This window comes from Balaenoptera acutorostrata, chromosome 9 (genome assembly GCF_949987535.1).
Source record: "Balaenoptera acutorostrata chromosome 9, mBalAcu1.1, whole genome shotgun sequence".
Lineage (NCBI taxonomy): Eukaryota > Metazoa > Chordata > Mammalia > Artiodactyla > Balaenopteridae > Balaenoptera > Balaenoptera acutorostrata.
Window position 1 is genome coordinate 40056037 of NC_080072.1, and position 22376 is coordinate 40078412.

The 22376-nt window shown below is 50.0% G+C and overlaps 1 protein-coding gene across 2 annotated transcripts in view; it reads left to right on the top strand.

Annotated features, from left to right (window-relative positions):
* Positions 1 to 21179, top strand: part of USH1C (USH1 protein network component harmonin) — a 52541-nt gene extending 31362 nt beyond the window's left edge. The window contains exons 17-26 of one of the 2 annotated variants that reach the window (XM_007174856.3): positions 309 to 425; positions 988 to 1470; positions 4727 to 4846; positions 5867 to 5917; positions 13040 to 13081; positions 13638 to 13691; positions 14026 to 14125; positions 16922 to 17028; positions 18388 to 18443; positions 19551 to 20775. In XM_007174856.3, the coding sequence (XP_007174918.2) occupies positions 309 to 425; positions 988 to 1470; positions 4727 to 4846; positions 5867 to 5917; positions 13040 to 13081; positions 13638 to 13691; positions 14026 to 14125; positions 16922 to 17028; positions 18388 to 18443; positions 19551 to 19677 (1257 nt within the window). In that variant the 3' untranslated portion in view covers positions 19678 to 20775. Of the gene's footprint in view, positions 1 to 308; positions 426 to 987; positions 1471 to 4726; positions 4847 to 5866; positions 5918 to 13039; positions 13082 to 13637; positions 13692 to 14025; positions 14126 to 16921; positions 17029 to 18387; positions 18444 to 19550; positions 20776 to 20797 lie in introns of those variants that run through there. The other variant, XM_007174855.2, reaches the window with a different exon arrangement.
* The last annotated feature ends 1197 nt before the right edge of the window (positions 21180 to 22376 follow it).

The following is a 22376-nucleotide window of genomic DNA, read 5'->3' on the forward strand; positions in this document are numbered from 1 at the left end:
TAAGAGACTCAGGGTTGGTGGGGATCCTGGGGGCCAGCTAATCCCACGCAATGCACGAGCCCCTTCTTGGATTTTGCCTACACCTGCCGTTAGCTAGCCCAACACCCTAACACCCCCTCCCCCTTATTTCCACCACCTCTGCGGCCAGGTGGAACAAGCCCGGGGCTTTTTCTAGGTAATTGACACACCCAACAGTACTCTGGGTTTTTTTAAGAAGTGCTTCTGTTCTACTGATTTGAGTGTGCCGCCCACATGTGACTCAAGTATGCCCTCTGTCCTCTCCATTTTGCGCCGGCCTTGGGTCCCAGGTATCGGAGACAGAGCGGGAAGACCTTGAGGAATCGGAAAAGATTCAGTATTGGGTGGAAAGGCTCTGTCAGACGCGCCTTGAGCAGATTTCCTCTGCTGATACTGAGATTTCAGAGGTAACAGAGCCCTTCTTTCCACATAGACCCTCCTCCTGCCTTCAGGACCACCCACCCTGGGGACAGCGGCAGGCAGGATGGCCACTGGCAAGCTTCACTGTGCAGGGCCGCCGACCAGCCCACTCCCCCTTCCTCTCTTGAGGAGGGGGGCATATCTGTATTTCTGGGATTATCTCCACAGTGACCACTAAGTCCCAGCTCATCTGAGATGATCCCGGTTAGGCCTGTTGTCCTGGCATAATTACTCAGATGTCCTTTTCACTGTCAAGTGTGTTCCAGTTGAGATGACTATTGGTCATCTAATTGGTCATCTAATGGATTATATGGTCGCCTTCTTACCACCCACATAACTTGGGGCTCCTCCTGCATTTGGGCACTCCCTACTGGCCACCTCGTATGGGATCAGCTGGGCACCCAGGTGGCAGAGATGTGACACCCCCGTGGTTCTGGTTTGAGGGTGGTGCGTCTTCAGCAGCAAGAGAAATAAATAGATGAGCATTATACTCGATGTATTGTGAAGTGGGGCACTAAGCAGTTACAGAACTTCCTTGCAACCCCCCAGATGACCACAGGGCCCCCGCCTCCCCCGCCTTCTGTGTCTCCCCTGGCCCCACCCCTGAGACGCTTCGCAGGTGGGCTGCACCTCCACACCACTGACCTGGATGACATCCCCTTGGACATGTTCTACTATCCCCCCAAGACTGCTTCTGCCTTGCCTGTGATGCCCCACCCTCCAGCCTCCAACCCACCCCCCAAGGTCCCCGCGCCCCCTGTCCTTCCCTCATCGGGCCACCTGAGTGCCTCATCCTCACCCTGGGTGCAACGCACTCCACCCCCCATTCCCATCCCTCCCCCACCATCCATTCCTACCCAAGACCTCACTCCTACCCGCCCGCTGCCCTCGGCACTGGAAGAGGCACTAGGCAACCACCCCTTCCGCGCTGGGGAGACAGGCAATCCAGCAGAGGACTGGGAGGCAAAGAACCACAGTGGGAAGCCGGCCAACTCTCCCGTCCCTGAACGGAGCTTCCCACCCACCGCAAAGGTACTACCTCTGTTCTGCATGCTATGCTGGGAAGCAGGAAGAGTGGGCCGGGCTGCTGTTTCCCAAGTCCTCCTCTGTTCCTGTGAGTGGAGATGGGAAGAAGCATCCCCCCACCCCATTTTCCAAGAACGAGCTCCCCAGACTGCCTGTTGTGGATGTCCTGCATGTGTGTGGTTTCTGCTGATTTTGAAGTGCTGTATTGTATGGTGAATTGCCTGTGCTACTTGGGATGAACAACATTGTATCAGGGTTGATTGCTCTCTCTTTGCTCCGCTTGGCTAGTATGGGCTGGTAACATTCAATGTAGTATTTGCAAGGCTGTGTTAATGAAGAGCCAGAGCTCTATTTATATGACAGCCAGTTGTTTCTCAATGTTAGCTCAGAAAGCCTTGAATATGGGAAATGAATTCTCTGTTTAACAGGGGAAAAGGGGAGTGAGAAGCAGGGGAGCAGTATTAGGCTCTGTAAATGAGGTGATAACACTGTCCAGTTGTTAGGACATTACTGTGCTATTTTCTATGGCACTAGCCAACTACATTAGCTTGAAGCATAATGCCCATAAATTTCTGGCCAACTTCCAGCTACAGAAAAAATGAAAATGGATAGTTCCTAGAAAGCTCCAAATTTACTACTAAACGATTAGGGATCTTTTTCTTGGATGTCAGCAGGGAGAACAGGGATCTTTCTCAAAAAGACATATTTCTCATTAATTGTTCTTAACCCAAAGGCTAAGAGGCGATCCCCAAGGAAGAAATGGAGCTTTGATCCTTTGGAGGGAAAAACAAAATATTTCTCTGCTCCAGTAGCTGTGAGGCTAAGACTCCAGTCAGAACTACAGCAGCTCATGTCAGCTAAGAGTGGGGGTTTGGGGGGAGGGGAGTCAGTAGTACCCGATCAGTTGTTTTTATTAACCTTTCCTGCATGGATTTGAGTTCCTGCATGAAGTGCAGAATAAGCATCTCAGAGCATTCAGGAGCGCTTGGGGGAAGGGATGTGGTAATGAAGAAAGTGCCAGATGCTGACGAGGCTGCAGCTGCCAGCAGGGCACTCTCAGAGGGACTCCCCGTGGGGTCCTGAGCCCTGAGCTCTGACAGAGAGAAGTCTGTCTGTTCCAAGGATGTCTTGCCCCAGAGCCCAGGCAGCGCATTTTGCAGGGGCTGAGTTAGCCTGGCAAAGAGGCCCACATCCTTCTTGTGAGTGGCCCCCACCAAGAGGGGCAGCAGCTTTCCCTCAACAAATTCGGCTCAGTAATCAATTGAGCACCTTCCTTGTGCTTCTGTGTGTGGGAATGGGGAGCTGCGCTGAAGCGGACACAGAGGCAATTGGCACACCTGTGCTCTCCAGGACTTTGCTGTCAAGGATTAGCAGCTGACCAGGCAGGATTCAGCTATAAAATTGGCACGGGCTAGGTGCTGTGGGAGGGATTCATTCTAATGGGAAGTTGAAGGCACCTCTGTAGAGCTGAGCCTTGAGGGATGGTGATACATGGAGGATGGGAGAAGGGCATTGCAGGTGCAGGGGACATAACGATGACAAGAAGGAACTACCCAGGTTTGAATCCTGGCTCAGTCACTGGCTAGATGACTTTGGGCATGCGTTATTTCATCTATCTGAACCTAGGTATCCTTGTCCGGAAAATGGGAATGCTGATGGCACCTACTTATTATGAGGATCAAATGAGTTAATACATGAATTCATTCTAAGTTAATACTTGGGAGAGTGGCAGGCACATAGGAGGTGCTCAATAGACATTACCTATGCTCAGTGACAGATCAGGGTACAAGACAATTTGGGTGAAGCTGCAAACTTGAGATCGGAGGTAAACTGCGACCTTTTGAGTCAGGGTCAAGATTCAGAAACAGGGTCCAACTTTCTTGGATTTCTCCAGGCATCACGAAGTTCCCACTGTTAGTTCCTGATCAGAGCAGCAAGAAGGTTAAAAGCTCTCCCCACACAAGGAGTCTCTGAAGAACTGGACCCTAAATCTCTTAAGTGACATCAAAGCCAGTGTTGTCCCTGACGTGGAGGCCAGGGGTCAGCTGTTTTGGTTAGCTTCATCCTGCTCATGTCAGCACTTTGGTCCATGCACCGCTGACCCTGCCCAGCCTTCTCCTCCCTGCATGCTACTGGCGAGTGTCATCAGTGCTGCAGTAGGACGTGTGGACCATCACACATCTGCACAGTCAGCCCCGCCACCAGCAGGTCTCAGGTGGTGGAAACAAACACCTGTGTCAGGTCAGCACCTGTGCCTGCCACACAGGCACCTGCCAGGGGAAGGTTTTCAGAGCCACGTGTACTCCCAGGCACTGCCCCATGCACCCACCATAATACTGAGTCATTCGTTTACTCATGTATCATGTTTAGTGAGCACCTACTATATGCCAGACACCGTGCTGGGCACCAGAGAACCACCACAAAATAGGCAACCCAGTCCCTGTCTGAGACTGTCTGGTGGGAGGACAGACAAGTAAGCAGGAAACTCCCACACTACCAGGGCAGATGAGGGAAGCACAGGTGCTGTGTTGAGGGGAGGGGGTGGAGAGGAAAAGCTCAAGGAATGGTCCCCAAAGATGGTGATACCCAAGCTAACACCTGGGCAGGTAAAAAACCCTCAAGGCAAGAAAACCGGGCATTTTGGAGGCTCAAGTTAGGCAGTGAGGGATGAGGCTGCCAAGGAAAGTAGAGGAGCTCATGGGGGTCGAGCCAAGGAGTTTAGTAGTCAGTGGGGACCCATGAAGGGTTTGGGGCAGGGCTGTGATCCGATTTGTCTTGCCCAAGATGATCAAGTGGGTTAGAGCAAAGCAGCCGTGTTGCGTCAGCTCTCCTGGATGCCATGCTTACTGGTCCTCCCTCCCAAACCCCCACCCCTGTGCCCACCCACCAGGAACAGCAGGTGCTGCATGCACAGTCCGGGAACTGCAACGGTCTCCTTTGGGAGAGAGGAAGCTGGATGGCACCCGTGGCCACCGAGAGAGCCTTGAAAGTATCCTCTGACTGACAGTGCCCGCTGGCGCCCCCATAGCAGGCTCTGGCTCGAGTCCCTGAGTCCTCAGAACCACCCAGTAGTTTCTGTGGCCTCAGGACACACTGTGGCCAATGGACTTCTTGTCCCTGTCCCTAGGACATCCGGCAGGGTGAACGGACCGGGCTGGCTCAGTGCATGGTGTGAATTTGCCTGTGTGTCAAAGTGCCGTGGTTGGCCTGGGCCACCCGGGCCATGACCTCACATGGGTCTCTCTTTAAACTAACCCCGTAGACATTTTGCCCAAGCCCACAGCCTCCACGAGGCCCTGGCGTGTCCACCATCTCCAAACCTGTCATGGTCCACCAGGAGTCCAACTTCATCTACAGGCCAGCTGTGAAATCCGAGGTCCTGGTAAGCCCCTTGGGTCCCCTCCAGGGCATCTCCGGAGGAGCAGACGTGGACTGTCTCCCCTAGCTGCTACTGCCTCTAGAGCGAGGTGGGGTACAAACTCACATCAGATGCCATCTCGTCACCTTCTCATTAGCCAAGAGGTGAATCCACATAGGTATAGGTGGATGTTGCCACAGCCAGAGAAATGCCTGTTTCTCACTTGACCAAACAGCTTAGAGCGCCATCTAGAAGTAATAATATGGTTCCTATTGTTAGCCCTGTTTAACACTTGAGGAAACTGAGCTTAGAGAGGTTAAGTAGGTTGTCCAAGGCAGAGCCAGGACCGACAATTTACTCCAGTCTTTCAGACTCCAAAGCCCAAACTCCTACGTACTTGCCATTTTGCCAAAACCTGCAGTGATTCCAGTTGCCCTGGCCTGCGCCCCTAAGGCCTGTCGAGGATCACCCTCAGATGCGGAACTGGCCAAAGCAGATCCACTTCCCTTCTCCACTTCCTGTCTCACTCCTCACTGCGGCTGGGAATGTGGGGTGTGGACCTGGGAGGGGGGAGGGTCTGCCCACCCCGAGTCACCCACGGCTGAGCAAGCTGGGACTCAGGTGCACCCCCTGCAAGGGTGCCGGCCCCTGACAGGCCTCCCACCCACAGTGGGAGGAGTCATGCCACAGTTTATATTCCCCTTTCAAGGAAACCCTATCCAAATGTTAGGGTGGAGTAGCTCAGATACTTATTTTGAGCTTTAGCTCCCCAAAAAGCAAAGTTCACGCTCCTGTGACAGCCTGCTGATGTCTCCGCATTGTGTTTTCAGGCTGATGACAAGGGGTGGTGTCTTCTTGACTAGGACTAGGTAGCTGATGCATCTGGGTGGCGTTGAGGGGCCCCTCACATAAATCAGGCTGCGTCTGTCTGGGGAGGGATGTTGGCCAAGCAACCCCAGGCTGGCAGGCCCAGGGTTTGGCACCAGGGGGCAGATGAGACCTATTGGTTAATATCCAGCGTGGAACTTTTTTTTTTTCTGGCAGCCACAGGAGATGTTGAAGAGGATGGTGGTTTATCAGACAGCGTTCCGACAAGTAAAATGATACCCGTCGTGTGTCTGTGGTCCTCCCCACCACCCTCTGCCCCTCCCACTCTGACCTCTCTGGGAGTGCCTGTCAGCTTGGAGGTGGCCCCAAGCGCCATCTTCCAGGAGCCTCAGGCCCAAAACTGTGTCCTGTTACCTGTGGCCAGGGGTTTGGGGTGTGTGTGTGTGCGTATGTGTGTGTGTCTCATATCAGGTGGGGATCCTGGGCTTGTGAGACTCCATGGCCAAGCTGAGAAAGCAGCAGGGTCCCTGGGGGCTGGCCTCTTTTGCTGCTGTTTGTTCATAGAGGAGCAGCAGAGGGACCCCTCAGAGGGTCACAGAGGCCAAGATAGGTGCTTGCTGCAGCTCTAGAGAGAAAAAGGGCTGCCTGAGGTGTTTCCCTGCCCCTTCCCATGTCTTGCCTCCTCAAGGCAGATCACAGCTTCACCAAACCCCACTTGGCCCCAAACCACCATCAGGGAGGAAATGGTGGCCCAGGTCCTCCATCTGCAGGGGGCGCTCCTGTGCACAGGGCCCCACAGAAGTCCTTGCTGGTCCATGAGTGGATTCAGGCAGGCAGCCACTTATCCTCCCACCTCCTGCGGCTTACATCCTCAGAGCCAGCCATTGGATTGGCTGTCTCATTGCTGATGAAAGAGACCCCAAGATGGAGATCTTGCAGCCAACATCCTCACCAATAACCGAATATCTGACCACAGGCTGATTTGACTGCAGGCAGGGAACAAAGGGGAGGTGTCAGCTGTACAGTGAGATGGGGGGGTCTGCAAAGGAAACTGCCCCCAATGCAGGACTGAGCAGTGACAGGTGACAGCTGACACTTAGCTGTGATGTGCTAAGCACTGTTTCTTTTTTTTTTTTTAAGTGTTTCTTTTATTTTTGAATCTAAAATTTCAAACTAATTTTTAAATTTTATTTACTTTTTTTTAATTTTTAAATTTTATTTTATTTATTTTTTTATACAGCAGGTTCTTATTAGTCATCAATTTTATACACATCAGTGTATACATGTCAATCCCAATCACCCAATTCAGCACACCACCATCCCCACCCTCTGATGGCTTTCCCCCCTTGGTGTCCATACATTTGTTCTCTTCATCTGTGCCTCAACTTCTGCCCTGCAAACTGGTTCATCTGTACCATTTTTCTAGGTCCCACATACATGCGTTAGTATACGATATTTGTTTTTCTCTTTCTGACTTATTCCACTCTGTATGACACTCTCTAGATCCATCCACGTCTCAATAAATGACTCAATTTCGTTCCTTTTTATGGCTGAGTAATATTCCATTGTATATATGTATCACAACTTCTTTATCCATTCATCTGTCAATGGGCATTTAGGTTGCTTCCATGACCTGCCTATTGTAAATAGTGCTGCGATGAACATTGAGGTGCATGTGTCTTTTTGGATTATGGTTTTCTCTGTGTATATGCCCAGTAGTGGGATTGCTGGATCATATGGTAATTCTATTTTTAGTTTTTTAAGGAACCTCCATACTGTTCTCCATAGTGGCTGTATCAATTTACATTCCCACCAACAGTGCAAGAGGGTTCCCTTTTCTCCACATCCTCTCGAGCATTTGTTGTTTGTAGATTTTCTGATGATGCCCATTCTAACTGGTGTGAGGTGATACCTGATTGTAGTTTTGATTTGCATTTCTCTAATAATTAATGATGTTGAGCAGCTTTTCATGTGCTTCTTGGCCATCTGTATGTCTTCTTTGGAGAAATATCTATTTAGGTCTTCTGCCCATTTTTGGATTGGGTTGTTTGTTTCTTTAATATTGAGCTGCATGAGCTGTTTATATACTTTGGAGATTAATCTTTGTCTGTTGATTTGTTTGCAAATATTTTCTCCCATTCTGAGGGTTTTCTTTTCATCTTATTTATGGTTTCCTTTGCTGTGCAAAAGCTTTTAAGTTTCATTAGGTCCCATTTGTTTACTTTTGTTCTTATTTTCATTACTCTAGAAGGTGGATCAAAAAAGATCTTGCTGTGATTTATGTCAAAGAGTGTTCTTCCTATGTTTTCCTCTAAGAGTTTTATAGTGTCCAGTCTTCCATTTAGATCTTGAATCCATTTTGAGTTTATTTTTGTGTATGGTGTTAGGGAGTGTTCTAATTTCATTCTTTCACATGTAGCTGTCCAGTTTTCCCAGCACCACTTATTGAAGAGACTGTCTTTTCTCCATTGTATATCCTTGCCTCCTTTGTCATAGATTAGTTGACCATAGGTGCGTGGGTTTATCTCTGGGCTTTCTATCTTGTTCCATTGATCTGTGTTTGTGTTTTTGTGCCAGTACCATATTGTCTTGATTACTGTAGCTTTGTAGTATAGTCTGAAGTCAGGGAGTCTGATTCCTCCAGCTCCGTTTTTTTCCCTCAAGGCTGCTTTGGCTATTCAGGGTCTTTTGTGTCTCCATACAAATTTTAAGATTTTTTGTTCTAGTTCCATAAAAAATGCCATTGGTAATTTGATAGGGATTGCATTGAATCTGTAGATTGCTTTGGGTAGTATAGTCATTTTCACAATATTGATTCTTCCAATCCAAGAACATGGTATATCTCTCCATCTGCTGGTATCATCTTTAATTTCTTTCATCAGTGTCTTATAGTTTTCTGCATACAGGTCTTTTGTCTCCCTAGGTAGGTTTATTCCTAGGTATTTTATTCTTTTTGTTGCAATGGTAAATGGGAGCGTTTCCTTAATTTCTCTTTTAGATTTTTCATCATTAGTGTATAGGAATGCAAGAGATTTCTGTGCATTAATTTTGTATCCTGCAACTTCACCAAATTCATTGATTAGCTCTAGTAGTTTTCTGGTGGCATTTTTAGGATTCTCTATGTATAGTATCATATCATCTGCAAACAGTGACAGTTTTACTTCTTTTTTTCCAATTTGTATTCCTTTTATTTCTTTTTCTTCTCTGATTGCCGTGACTAGGACTTCCAAAACTATGCTGAATAATAATGGTGAGAGTGAACATCCTTGTCTTGTTCCTGATCTTAGAGGAAATGCTTTCAGTTTTTCACCATTGAGAATGATGTTTGCTGTGGGTTTGTCTTATATGGCCTTTATTATGTTGAGGTAGGTTCCCTCTATGCCCCCTTTCTGGAGAGTTTTTATCATAAATGGGTGTTGAATTTTGTCAAAATCTTTTTCTGCATCTATTGAGATGATCATATGGGTTTTATTCTTCAATTTGTCAGTATGGTGTATCACATTGATTGATTTGCATATATTGAAGAATCCTTGCATCCCTGGGATAAATCCCACTTGATCATGGTGTATGATCGTTTTAATGTGTTGTTGGATTCTGTTTGCTAGTATTTTGTTGAGGATTTTTGCATCTATATTCATCAGTGATATTGGTCTGTAATTTTCTTTTTTTGTAGTATCTTTGTCTGGTGTTGGTATCAGGGTGATGGTGGCCTCATAGAATGAGCTTGGGAGTGTTCCTTCCTCTGCAGTTTTTTGGAAGAGTTTGAGAAGGATGGGTGTCAGCGCTTCTCTAAATGTTTGATAGAATTCACCTGTGAAGCCACCTGGTCCTGGACTTTTGTTTGTTGGAAGATTTTTAATCACAGTTTCAATTTCATTACTTGTGATTGGTCTGTTCATATTTTCTATTTCTTCCTGGTTCAGTCTTGGAAGGCTATACCTTTCTAAGAATTTGCCCATTTCTTCCACGTTGTCCATTTTATTGTCATAGAGTTGCTGGTAGTAGTCTCTAAGGATGCTTTGTACTTCTGCAGTGTCTGTTGTAACTTCTTCTTTTTCATTTCTAGTTTTATTGATTTGAGTCTTCTCCCTCTTTTTCTTGATGAGTCTGGCTAATGGTTTATCAATTTTATTTATCTTCTCAAAGAACCAGCTTTTAGTTTTATTGATCTTTGCTATTGTTTTCTTTGTTTCTATTTCATTTATTTCTGCTCTGATCTTTATGATTTCTTTCCTTCTGCTAACTTTGGGTTTTGTTTGTTCTTCTTTCTCTAGTTCCTTTAGGTGTAAGGTTAGATTGTTTATTTGAGATTGTTCTTGTTTCTTGAGGTAGGCTTGTATAGCTATAAACTTCCCTCTTAGAACTGCTTTTGCTGCATCCCATAGGTTTTGGATCGTGTTTTCATTGTCATTTGTCTCTAGGTATTTTTTGATTTCCTCTTTGGTTTCTTCAGTGACCTCTTGGTTATTTAGTAACGTACTGTTTAGCCTCCACATGTTTGTGTTGTTTACGTTTTTTCCCCTGTAATTCATTTCTAATCTCATAGCGCTGTGGTCAGAAAAGATGCTTGATATGATTTCAATTTTCTTAAATTTACTGAGGCTTGATTTGTGACCCAAGATGTGATCAATCCCAGAGAATGTTCCGTGCACACTTGAGAAGAAAGTGTAATCTGCTGTTTTTGGATGGAATGTCCTATAAATATCAGTTAAATCTATCTGGTCTGTTGTGTCATTTAAAGCTTCTGTTTCCTTATTTATTTTCATTTGGATGATCTGTCCATTGGTGTAAGTGAGGTGTTAAAGTCCCCCACTATTATTGTGTTACTGTCGATTTCCTCTTTTATAGCTGTTAGCAGTTGCCTTATGTATTGAGGTGCTCCTATGTTGGGTGCATATATATTTATAATTGTTATATCTTGTTCTTGGATTGATCCCTTGAACGTTATGTAGTGTCCTTCCTTGTCTCTTGTAACATTCTTTATTTTAAAGTCTATTTTATTTGATATGAGTATTGCTACTCCAGCTTTCTTTTGATTTCCATTTGCATGGAATATCTTTTTCCATCCCCTCACTTTCAGTCTGTATGTGTCCCTAGGTCTGAAGTGGGTCTCTTGCAGACAGCATATATATGGGTCTTGTTTTTGTATCCATTCAGCCAGTCTATGTCTTTTGGTTGGGGCATTTAATCCATTCACGTTTAAGGTAATTATCGATATGTATGTTCCTATGACCATTTTCTTAATTGTTTTGGGTTTGTTTTTGTAGGTCCTTTTCTTCTCTTGTGTTTCCCACTTAGAGAAGTTCCTTTAGCATTTGTTGTAGAGCTGGTTTGGTGGTGCTGAATTCTCTTAGCTTTTGCTTGTCTGTAAAGCTTTTGATTTCTCCATCGAATCTGAATGAGATCCTTGCCAGGTAGAGTAATCTTGGTTGTAGGTTCTTCCCTTTCATCACTTTAAGTATATCATGCCACTCCCTTCTGGACAAGCACTGTTTCTAAATACTTTACGTACTTTAACTCTTTTAATCTTTACCAGAACCTAGGAGGTAAGTGCTTTTATCACCCCCATTTTATAGATGAGAAACCAATGCAGAGAGATTAGGAATCATGCCCTTGATGGCACAGCTAGTGTCAGACCCTGGATTTGAATTTGACCCAGGAGGCCAGGCCCCATAGTTGGGCTCCTAAATCCTACGCCATCCTGCCTCTCAGGATGAAATAGACATTTAAGGGTTTTGTTATTCAAGGCACAAATAGGTCTCGAGGAGAGAGAGGCAGGAAGGTGAATCCAACGGCCCAGACTGGGAGTCAGACCTTCACCTCACTGCCCACTGACGGGGTGACTTGAGCATGAATGTCACCTCTCTGGGTTCCAGTGTCTCCATCTGTTGGACGAAGGGCTGGACTCCCTCTTCAAGGGCCGACCCGCGATAGTGGCTTATAGGTCTCTAATCTAAATTCACATAAGACACAAGTCCTTGCCATCCATCCTGTCGCTGAGAGCAGATTCTCAGAGGGAAGGAGAGAGGGAGGCCCATAGCCAGCCCTGCTCACTTTTCCAGAAGAAACAGCCAGGGGTAGGCAGGGTTCTCTCTGTGAGAGAATTGACTCCACATCCTGCTTAATGGCTCCCCTTGCCCGTGGATTTGCTGCATCCCTTCCTCTGTCTGCTGCCCTGACACCCACACACCGACCTGGGGGTGGCCTCAGAGCTGGGCCAGGCTGGAGACCCCCAGGCTTTTCGGGGTTGAGCCCAGGAGATGAAGGCGAGTGAGGAGGCAGGGCAGGCAGATGCCCAGGGATCCGTCTGCTGATATCTGGACCCCGTCTTGAGCCCAGAGCTTGGTTGCTGCATGCTGGGCATAGAGGAGGATGTGACCTCCCCATGATGCCAACCACAGGCCCCAGGGGACACTTGGTGTGGCCCAGGTGACTGTATGCTGGGGGGTGACTCCACTCAGTCCAGCAAGGCTGCATGGGCACCTGTCACAGGGCTTCTCCTTTGCTCCCACCTTCCCGTGGGGACTAACTGAGGCTTTGCTGCCCTCAGGCTTAGCATGCCTGGCCCCTCAATCCATGGACCCCAGGCTCCTGCTCTCTCTGTGTGACTCCTGGGAAGACGGTGCTTTTCCGACTCTGCTCCCCCTTCTCCCTTCTCACCACCTCGCTTGGTGAGAAAGGCATATTGTTGGGGATATTGTTGCCACAGCTCCCACCAAGCCAGGTCCCCAGAGCTGAGCATCCCCCTCCTCCTCCCCTGGCTAGGTTCTGGGGGGAGCCTTACCTTCTAGATAAGCATTACGTTAAGAACAGTGCAGGCGCTGGGCAAGCACAGACAGCCCTCCTTTTCCTCTGATGCCTGATGTCCCTTCCCCACGCCCATCATGTTGTGACTGGTTTCCCCAGGGAGCCTCTTGAGCAGTATTGTCCTTCTTTGGGGTCAGAGCACCAGGTGGAGAAAAGCTGGGCTTCACCCCCAGAGCCTGGACCTGGCCTCAGGTGGGCATTTGGAGGAACTGAGAAAGGGCCTAAAAGACCTGAAGCTGTGGGCAATGAGACCTTCAGCAAGGTTTCCCAGACCACCTAGATGTCAGCAGGTGCCCCTGCCAGCCACAGATGCCCAGCCCTCTGGAACAGTGCAGGGTCCAGGGCCAGGGTCCTTCAAATGCTTCCCGTAGCTTCCCGCTTCCCCCAGGCAGGGGTGCTCTGGCTGTCAGGGCTGCCAGCCTCCTCCCCGAATCCCCCATGCAGTCCACAACTGCCCCCTCACCCCGCCACTCTCTCCCCTACCTTCTAGCCATTCACCATCTTCCTCTGCCCTAAGCTTCTTTCCTGCAGTGACTCAAGGGCCTCTGCTCTGAAGCCCTAACACCCTCCCTTTGCTTCCAGGATTTCCGGAAATACGAGGAAGGCTTTGACCCCTACTCCATGGTGAGAGATAGCTCTCCTCCCCTGGGGAGTAACCCCAGGAGTGGGGGGTGGGGGATTACGGTGTATTTGGTGCTGGTGCATTGTGGGCTCTGAGGGCCCTGGGGATGAGGCAGGGCGTGTGAACAGCCCCAAGGAGGCCCCAGCTGCTCTTCCCTGTGTAGGCTCCTTTCAAACAGCATTCCATTGTGAACTCGTGTGTGTGTGTGTGTGTGTGTGTGTGTGGTTTACAACAACAGTTACACTTGCTGAGCACTAACTACGTACCAGACACTGTGCTGTGTGTTTACAAGGCGTGCTCTCGCCCAGTCCTCACAATAATCCCAGGGAAAAACGATCTCTTCTCTGTGTGTGCATGTCCATGGGGCCCCCATGGGGCCCCCATGGGGCCTGGGACCTCCAGCTGAAGACTGATGGGGATGAGGCTGTGCAAGGTCCCCTTGACCATGTGTTCTGTGGGGCCCAATGTCCCACAGGTGCCTGGCTTTCCCTCCCACCCCTGCCCCCGCCTGCATCCTTCAGGCAGGCATCCTTCATCCCCACTGTCTTTTCCCTCTAGTTCACCCCGGAGCAGATCGTAGGAAAGGATGTCCGGCTCCTGCGCATTAAGAAGGTACCCGGGCACACGGAGGTCAGGCAGGGACCACGCTTCTTTGTCCATGCCCCCTCCCATCTTAGTCCCTTGTTTCTCCTACTCTCAAGGTGACTCCTGGTGGACCCCTCAGACCCCCACTCTCCTCTTTCCCCTTGGGAACACCCCTTCCTATTGCAGGACCACACCCCCAGGCCCCACTTGGCATCCATGCCCCATTTTCTCCCTGACGGCACTGTCATTGCCCCATGGCTTCTCCCGCCCTGTCTGTGGCCCCGACAAGAGGCTCCTGGGTGCCCAGGTGCCTACAACTTGTTGTCTCCTTGTCTCCAAAGGCCTGTTTTCTTCTCACCAGGAGGGAGCCTTAGACCTGGCCCTGGAAGGCGGTGTGGACTCCCCGATCGGGAAGGTAGTCATCTCGGCTGTTTACGAGGGCGGAGCCGCTGAGCGGCACGGTGAGTGGGGACCAGCCATGCCCCGGTTTGGGGATGGTGTGATGGTTATACAGGATCCTCCAGGAAAGCAAACAGCAGCCTTCTGGGAGTGGGCTGACCACTCTCAGAAATGCCCTCCCACCTGGATCCGCCCACTCATGCATCAGTCCCACATGTGACCTGCAGGCATATGACAGTGCCAGGATCTGCAGGCACACAGCAAACCAGACACCACTTTGCCCTCCGGGGACTCCCCATCTAGTGGTGAAAACATCCTCAGAATTGCCAGGTGCTGACGATAACAGTGTGGTCTGCTGTGGGCTGGCAGAGGACTGAGAGGGTGGAGGGACGCTGTGGGAACCCTGAGGCCCCTAACCTATCAAGGGAAAGAGGGGTGCTGGGAGGGCTCCCTACAAGGGTGATACTGAGCTGAGCCTTTAAAGATAAGTTGATGCTAGCCTTGCAAAGGAGGGAAAGAGCTTTCCAGGCAGAGAGGGCAGCACAAGTAAAGGCAAGAGAGAAACCATCAAAACGTTACCCGTCCTTTTCATAATGATAAGAGCCAACATCTGTCAAGAACTAACCTCGTGCCAGGTGTTATTCTAAGTACCTGCACATAACCTGTGTCTGGGTAATCATGTGTATTAACTCATTTAATTCTTACAATAGATACCGTTATCACTCTCATTTCACATCTTAGGAAACTGAGGCACAGAAAGGTTAAGTATAATACTTGTTCAGGACCCACAGCCAGTAAGGGATGGAGGCAGGACTTGAACCCAAGCAGTTTGGTCATTCGCTTTACTGCCCAGCACAAGTGCCACCCCTGCTTGGGACCTTCTGCAGCCCTGCCCCCTCCCAGTGGGGCAGGGGCCCTCTCCCACCCTGTGTCTCTCCTGTGGCGTGATCTTCTTGCTTTGCCTTGATTCCCTTACCAACAAAAACACCCCTGCTGATGAGTGAAGCCTTTGTGGACCCAGCACAGACTTGTGCCTCAAACGATCAACCCATTCACCTGACAATGTCTGAAACTCCACCTTCTTCCAAGTCTGGGCAGCTTTTCAGTACTCCTGAGTCCTTTGTGGAGGAATAGGTGCCCTTGAAGGAGGAGCCCCTCACCTTTGCAGGCCAGAGCAGGGAATCCCAGAGTCAGATCCCTTCTCTGCAGCGCTAGGCTGGAGTCTCTCCCACAAGCCAAGGTGGTAGAATGGAGGGTGGGTGTGGGCCTGAGGCAGGAGGTGGAGTGATGGCAGTCACCTGGGCACACTGGCAGCCAGGCTTCTGTGGGTTGCTAGGGAGAGTCCAGCTCTGCCACCCGGGGCCTTGGTGACCTCGGCCCCTCATAGCCGCACTTGAGCCTTCATTTCCGCTATAAAAGGGGGGCCTGCTCAGCTAGGCAGCTGCCATGGCCCACCGCTGCCCACCTGGCCAATGCCCTCCACCTCTGTCCTCATTTCCTGTGCCAGCTGAGGGAAGGGTTGATGCTGGCCCCACCTGTCTGCCATGTCTAGCTGGGAAAGAGGACCAGGATGGATGGGTGGCTTCCTGGGCCCTCCCCACCTTACAAAGCCCCAGCCCAACCACTGCCTTATTGGTCCTGAGGCTGCATCTTGGGTTTGTACAAAGTGAAAATGTGGAAGCTACCTCTCCCCAGGCCCACTGCGCAGAGGAAACTGCTGTCTACAGTTTGGTTCCACACTACTTTGGACATACAAGCAGCTGGTGAAAGTTCCTCAGGAGCACATGTGTTTTAAGCCACCAGAGCCACCATCTTCAGCAACACACATCATAATCCTGTGGACCTTCATGCGTGCAAGGCTCCTGAGTAAACTATTTCAGCATAGCACAGAATGTTCTGTGGACACCAGAACTGGGAGAAATTGCTCAAAAAAAAAAAAAAAGAAGAAAGAGTTCTGAAGTTGAAGATGTGTGTTAGATCTACTTCTTGGAGAGCCACAAGGCATATTAGCATATTCAAGGTTCTGACAAGTCCTGCAGTGAGTAGCTCTGTTTAAGCTTATAACGTCAGCTTTTCTCAAACTACTTATTAGATCACAGATCCGCTTATCCAGGAATATCTTCAACATCACTCATTTATTCAAGAAATATCTATTGAATTCCTATTTTGTGCTAGGTATTTTGTTAAGTGCTGGAGATATAGTGGTGAACTAAAAAGACAATGCCTGCCCTTATGGAGCTGACAGTCTGGTAGGAGGGACCACCAGTCAATAAATAGATATATGGTTACAAATTGTGAAAAATGCTGTGCAGAAAAAGACCAGGATACTTTAATAGAATAATAGGAAAGTTCTACTTGAGATTGAGTGGGCAGTCAGAGAAGACCTCTCAGAGTTTTATCTCAGACTTGGAAGAAGAGGGAAAGAGAGCGAGGGCGAGTGCACCAGATGGAACAGCATGTGAAAGCTCTGAGGCAGGAAAGAGCTCAGTCTGCTCAGGGACCTAAAGCCGACCAGCACGGCTAGAGCACAGAGAGGGACGGCTCATAGAACTAGCCTGTGTTTCTGGTAACCTCCCTGGAAATGCAGGTCTGCTTCCCTCTGCAATCAGAGGCCCATACAAAAGCTGGGGTGGCAATAATTCATCACTGGTGTCCCGATTCTACTGAGCTGGGGTGAGGGTGTGTGGGTGAGGTGGGAAGGAAGTGCCCTTTGAGCAACCTGGTCGGTTGTTTCCCCTTGTGCTTTCTGAGCCCATATGAGCTTTCAGAATCCAAGTCAGGCCCCTTCTGCAGCCCTACAGTCACTCCCCGTTTTCTATATGCAGCCCAGTTGGTCAGTCAGCCTTGTCTTCCTGCAGGTGGCATTGTGAAAGGGGATGAGGTCATGGCCATCAATGGCAAGATCGTGACGGACTACACCCTGGCTGAGGCTGAGGCTGCCCTGCAGAAGGCCTGGAATCAGGGGGTAAGAACAATCCCCCTCCCTTTTTCCCTCCCTTGCCTGCCTGCCTCAAACCCTGGCCTCTGCAACCAGGCCTTACAGTCAGGGTGCCCCATCCCAGGACCGATATCCAAGGTCCAGGTAACTCCTGGGTGACACTCACATACCCTATCCAGCCAGTGGTCTTAATCTGACAAGATAGAATTCAGAAAGTCAGTTTCCAACCTTGAATCCAAAAAACAAGTGGCACAAATAGACTCCAGAAGACCAGATGTGGCAACCCACCCAAGAAAAAAACTTAAGGTCTTCTCTAAGTACACACCAAACAGGAATCAAGAGAGTGCTTGAAAACATTAACAGAAGTAGAGGGCCCAGAATGGAGGAGGGGCTGGTGGTAGTTTGCTCTGGCTCATTAGACACCCACCTGGGTCAGGGCCACCACATAAGGTCTCCCAGGCTGTGCACTGCACAATCCGACGGGGTGCCCTCCTACAGACTACAGTGTGAATGGTGCTCGCTCATGTTGTGCAGTGCACAACCTGTGCAACTGTATGCAGGCAGCCGAGCCTGAGGTATTAAGTTCAGTGCCGAGGATGCTGACCAGATGGGCCTGGGACCCACATGAAGGGATGTGGAGAAGAGAAGACTCACGGGTAACATGATGACTGTCTTTAACTATCTCAAGTGCTGCATTAGGGTAGAGGGAGCGAAAGTTTTCTGTGATCTTGAGGGCAGAACTGGATTGGATGGAGGGAGGTCCTGAGGAGAGATTTCAGTTCAATATTAGGAGCTATTGCATGGTAGAGGGGCCTAGTGATATTTCACAAAATTTTTATTGGATACACCCAAGCCAAGGATGGACAATGATGGACAAGCTAAGGATGGCAGCGATGCCATTGAGGGGATTCAAATGTTAGGACCAGAAAGCTAGGCCTGAAATTCCCCAATTGGCTGTGCATCAGAATGACCTAGGGACTTTGTTAAAAATACCGTTTCCCAGGACCTAACCTCAGATTTCCAGGCACCAAGTCCATGAATCTAGAATTTTAAGGAATTCGCCAAGTGATTCTGAGGTTGATGCCCAGCCAGGGTCTGCAGATCAGCATTTGGGAACTTGGTGTCATTCAAGGACCTGGCAACCCTGGCTTCTATGGTTCTGAAACCTCAGAGTCTGGAAGCTTCCCCCAGACCATGGGATTGCACAGTGAGGCCCTTCCCCACCAGGAGGACCTCCAGCCCCACCTGGGCCCACCCCCCCATGGGAAGAAGGCCCCAGCCGGCTGATCCTGGGCCATGGTGCCCCGGCATGGGAATGGAGTGTCAGGGGCAGACATGCCACTGACCGCTGAGCGTGCCTCAGAGTCACATGGCTTCTCCCCACAGGACTGGATCGACCTTGTCATTGCCGTCTGTCCCCCCAAGGAGTATGACGATGAGCTGTAAGTGTGTGCGGGTGCCTGGCCCCCTACCTCCTCTCCCTCCTCCTCTTCCTCCGGGATCTTGGCCACTTTCTCCCAGCCCAGCCCCAGTCCTCATCCAGCCTAACGGAATGGCCCAAGCGCACAAAGTCTAGTAGTAATTGATCCTGGAAAGCTCCCAGGCTAGAGCAAGCCTAGAACTAAGTCACTGTCCTCAAGCATTGCCAGAGCCGCCTCCAAGTCGGTCTTGTCCGGATTCTTCTTTCCATGTGCAAAACTGAAGCCCAGAGAGATTCAAGGTCTCAGGCCAAGTAAACAGTGAAGTTGGGACAAAGCCTCAGATTTCTGATTCCCCACTCAGAACTTCTTCTCCTGCCCCATCACCAGCTAGTTTAAAGACTTCTGTGTCTTTTGCTCTCTGGAGGGTCTTCCTGCTACGTAGCTGCTTTCCCTCATGCAGCCAGGACCATAGGCTTTGGCCCCATCCTGCAGGCTTTCCTTGGCCCAGTCTCTGTCTTTCTCTGCAATTCCCTGTATGGTCTGTCTCTCCCTATGTCTGTTTCATTCCTGTCTCTGTATCTGTGTGGGTCTCTCTATCTCATTCTCTCTCTCTCTCTCTCTCTGTGTCCTTCCCCTCCCTTCTGCTCCCCCTTCCTTCCTGTCAGTCTCTCTCCCATCCATCCCTCTCCCCTGCATCCTTCTTCCCTTCATCTCTCTCCCTCTTCTCTTACCTCTCCTTTTCTTGCCTCTCTCCACCCCTGGCTCTGAGTCCCTGCTTCTCCATCTTTGCCACCCTGCATCCATTTTCTCTCTGTCTTTCTGTCTCTGCCTCTGTCTCTCTCTGTGCCTCTGTGTGTGCCTCTTACTGTCCCCCACCCTCACTTCATCACATCACCTCCCCACCCCTGTGCTTGCCTGTCATGACGGTGCCTACCCACTCCCCCTCCCAGCAGAGGCTGAGTCCTGTGTACATCTTAGAGAAATCAAGATGTTGTAGCAACTAATTCTGGAACCCAGGGCCTAGGCAGGACCTGAGGCAGGAGCCAAGTGAAGGGAGAGGTCCAGTGGAGCTCTGCCTGGAATAACCAAGCCCTGTTTTGTGTTTCCTGCTCCGCTCTGCATATGTAGCTCTTCTCTTCCCTCCTCTGCAGCCGAAAGCCCCCAGCTGGTCCGAAAGCTCCTTAGAGACAATGCTCCCATGCTTAGACACGGGTTCCTCCTGCAGCTGGAGCCTGGCAACCCCCGCGGTGAATAGGCAGGCGGGCTGCAGGGCCCTGTCTGTCCACACTGCACGTCGTGGCTGTCTGCTGCCCATGCTGTCGGCAGGTTCTTTGGACTGGTGTCTGGGGATTCGCCATCCCTGAAGTGCCACCTGGGCCTGCTGTTGGTGACGCTGGAATTCTGTTGGACTCAAAGGCCCTCCCGCTCAGGGAAGCCAAGCAGAGCCCAGTGTGCGGCATGCTTGGGACCTGTGTGTCCTGACTCACCACAGCCCTTGGGATCTGCCCTGGGTCCCACATAGCACCCCAATGAGCAGGATAGAGCAGTGAGCGCCATTCTCAGTTGGGCACAGGCAGTGCCTCAAACCAGGCACGATGGGCTGGGAGAACCCAAAGGAAGCACAGCCTGGGTTTCCCCTTCCCTGTCAGCCCCACCCTCTGGGACCTCCACAAAGCCGCCATGCTTGGCCAGAGCCAGGGCAATTAAGAGGCAATTAACGCTGGTCCAGAGAACCAGGATTGGCCTATCGGAGTTGTCCATGTCCTGTTGTGACCTGCTGTGGCTGAGCCCTGCTCAGACCAAACTGTCCTCTGTGCCTTCTCTCTCCCTTGACTCTGGACTCTATCTGTGGGACACTGTGGAGCCCAGCTTTGGGATGTATTTCCTGCCCTGTGACAGGGCTGTGCCCATGGACAGAGCTGGTAGGTGGCCGTGAAACTGGTGTTTGGTGTGGCCTAAAGCCCATAACTGGCAGCATCTGGGGCAGACCCAAGCCTGGGCTTGTTGACTTTTCTGTTGCAAGTTTCTCATGCTCCCAAAACAGTTGGCCTCAACTGTGGCCGTGGCTTCTGGGATGGGCTCAGTGGCCCTTTGTTTTCTATCACTTGTCATCTGCTCTGTGAGGGACCTCAGTGCCTTTGCCTTCTGGTCCCCTCTTACCTCATCCCAGGTGTCCCTTCTGCGCCCTCCCTGGCCTCCTGTGTGCCGTGGCTGGGGTGTGACTGCTGGGGGCCTCCACCAAGAGGGGCATCCAGAGGTCGGCAAGGCCTTGTGCCTCCAAGGGGCAGGGTGTGCTCCCTTTCGTCGGCCTTGCCCTCGGCTGAGTGCGCACCCACAAGACCTGCACCCTCCTGCTTTGTTCCTCTTCTCCACAGGACCTTCTTCTGAAGTTCAGAGGAGAAACCAAACCCACCCGTAGAAGCCAGTGAGCTCTGGACCCACCCTCCTGGACACCGTGCCTGGAGCCAGCTGAGCCACCGCAGCCTGCAGGCACCTGGAAACCCACAGCCAGCACCCAGGGATTACAGACTCCCTCTGGCCCTGAAGTAGGGCTGCATAGGAACACTTCGGGCCACCCCTCTGAAGGCCAGCATGGAGGGAGGGAGCAGCTAGCCGTTCTGAAGAGGCCCCTTTTGCAGGGTTACGGGGGAACCCAGCCTACACCCAGTGGATACCCAATAAATGTTTGTAGTCAATTGGCTAATTGCCTCAAATACAGATCGGAGCACCCATTGACTGAGCCAAGTTATTTCTTCCAAGTAGGGGAGCAAGCAAACCTCAACACCCTCCCCCCAACCCTCTCCCACCAGGGGGCTGGATCAGCAAAGGAATTTGATTTGATTCTCCAGCTCCAATGGAAAAGGTGATGCTTCTCTCCAAACCACCTGGCTTACTCTTCTTAACAAAACTTCTTCTTATGGTAACCGGGGGGAAGGGTGGGGGGAAGGGATAGTCAGGGAGTTTGGGACTGGCATGTACACACTGCTATATTTAAAATGGATAACCAAAAATAAATACATACATACATACATACATACATGAATACATAAATAAAATGGATAACCAACAAGGACCTACTGTATAGCACAGGGAACTCTGCTCAATATTATGTAACAACCTAAATGGGAAAAGAATTTTAAAAAGAACAGATACATGTATATGTATAACTGAATCACTTTGCTGTACACCTGAAACTAACACAACATTTTTAATCAACTATACTCCAATATAAAATTAAAAGTAAGTAAATAAATACACTGGGGGAAAAAAAAAACTTCTCCAGGATATGTCCTTTGCTCAAGCCCCAGAGCACCCACGTCACTAAATGACTGTCTTCTCAAGGGCACATTGGCTATTCAGAAAGCTTAAAATTAAATATATTCACCAATTTGAATTTTTAATGTACTATTTTTAGCTAAAAATAGATTTTGACTCTGTACAGGGCATGAGGGGGGAGCGCTTCGGCAATGTTTCCTTCAAGCAGGTAAACATTAGGTAGGGGGCTTCCCTGGTGGCACAGTGGTTGGGAGTCTGCCTGCCAATGCAGGGGACACGGGTTCAAGCCGTGGTCTGGGAGGATCCCGCATGCCGTGGAGCATCTGGGCCCATGAGCCACAATTACTGAGCCTGCGCGTCTGGAGCCTGTGCTCCGCAGCAAGAGAGGCCGCGATAGTGAGAGGCCCGTGCACCGCGATGAAGAGTGACCCCCGCTTGCCACAACTAGAGAAAGCCCTCGCACAGAAACGAAGACCCAATACAGCCAAAAATAAATAAATAAATAAATAAAATTTAAAAAAAAAAAACAAACTTTAATGTCCTTCTAGTCAAAATTTAAAAAAAAAAAAAAAAAACATTAGGTAGTGGCTGTGGGCCTGTCTCAACACCTCTGTCTCTCTCACCCCCAACTCTCCTTCCCTCCCTCCCTTTCAGGTCTCTGCTTGCCTGAGTGAAGAG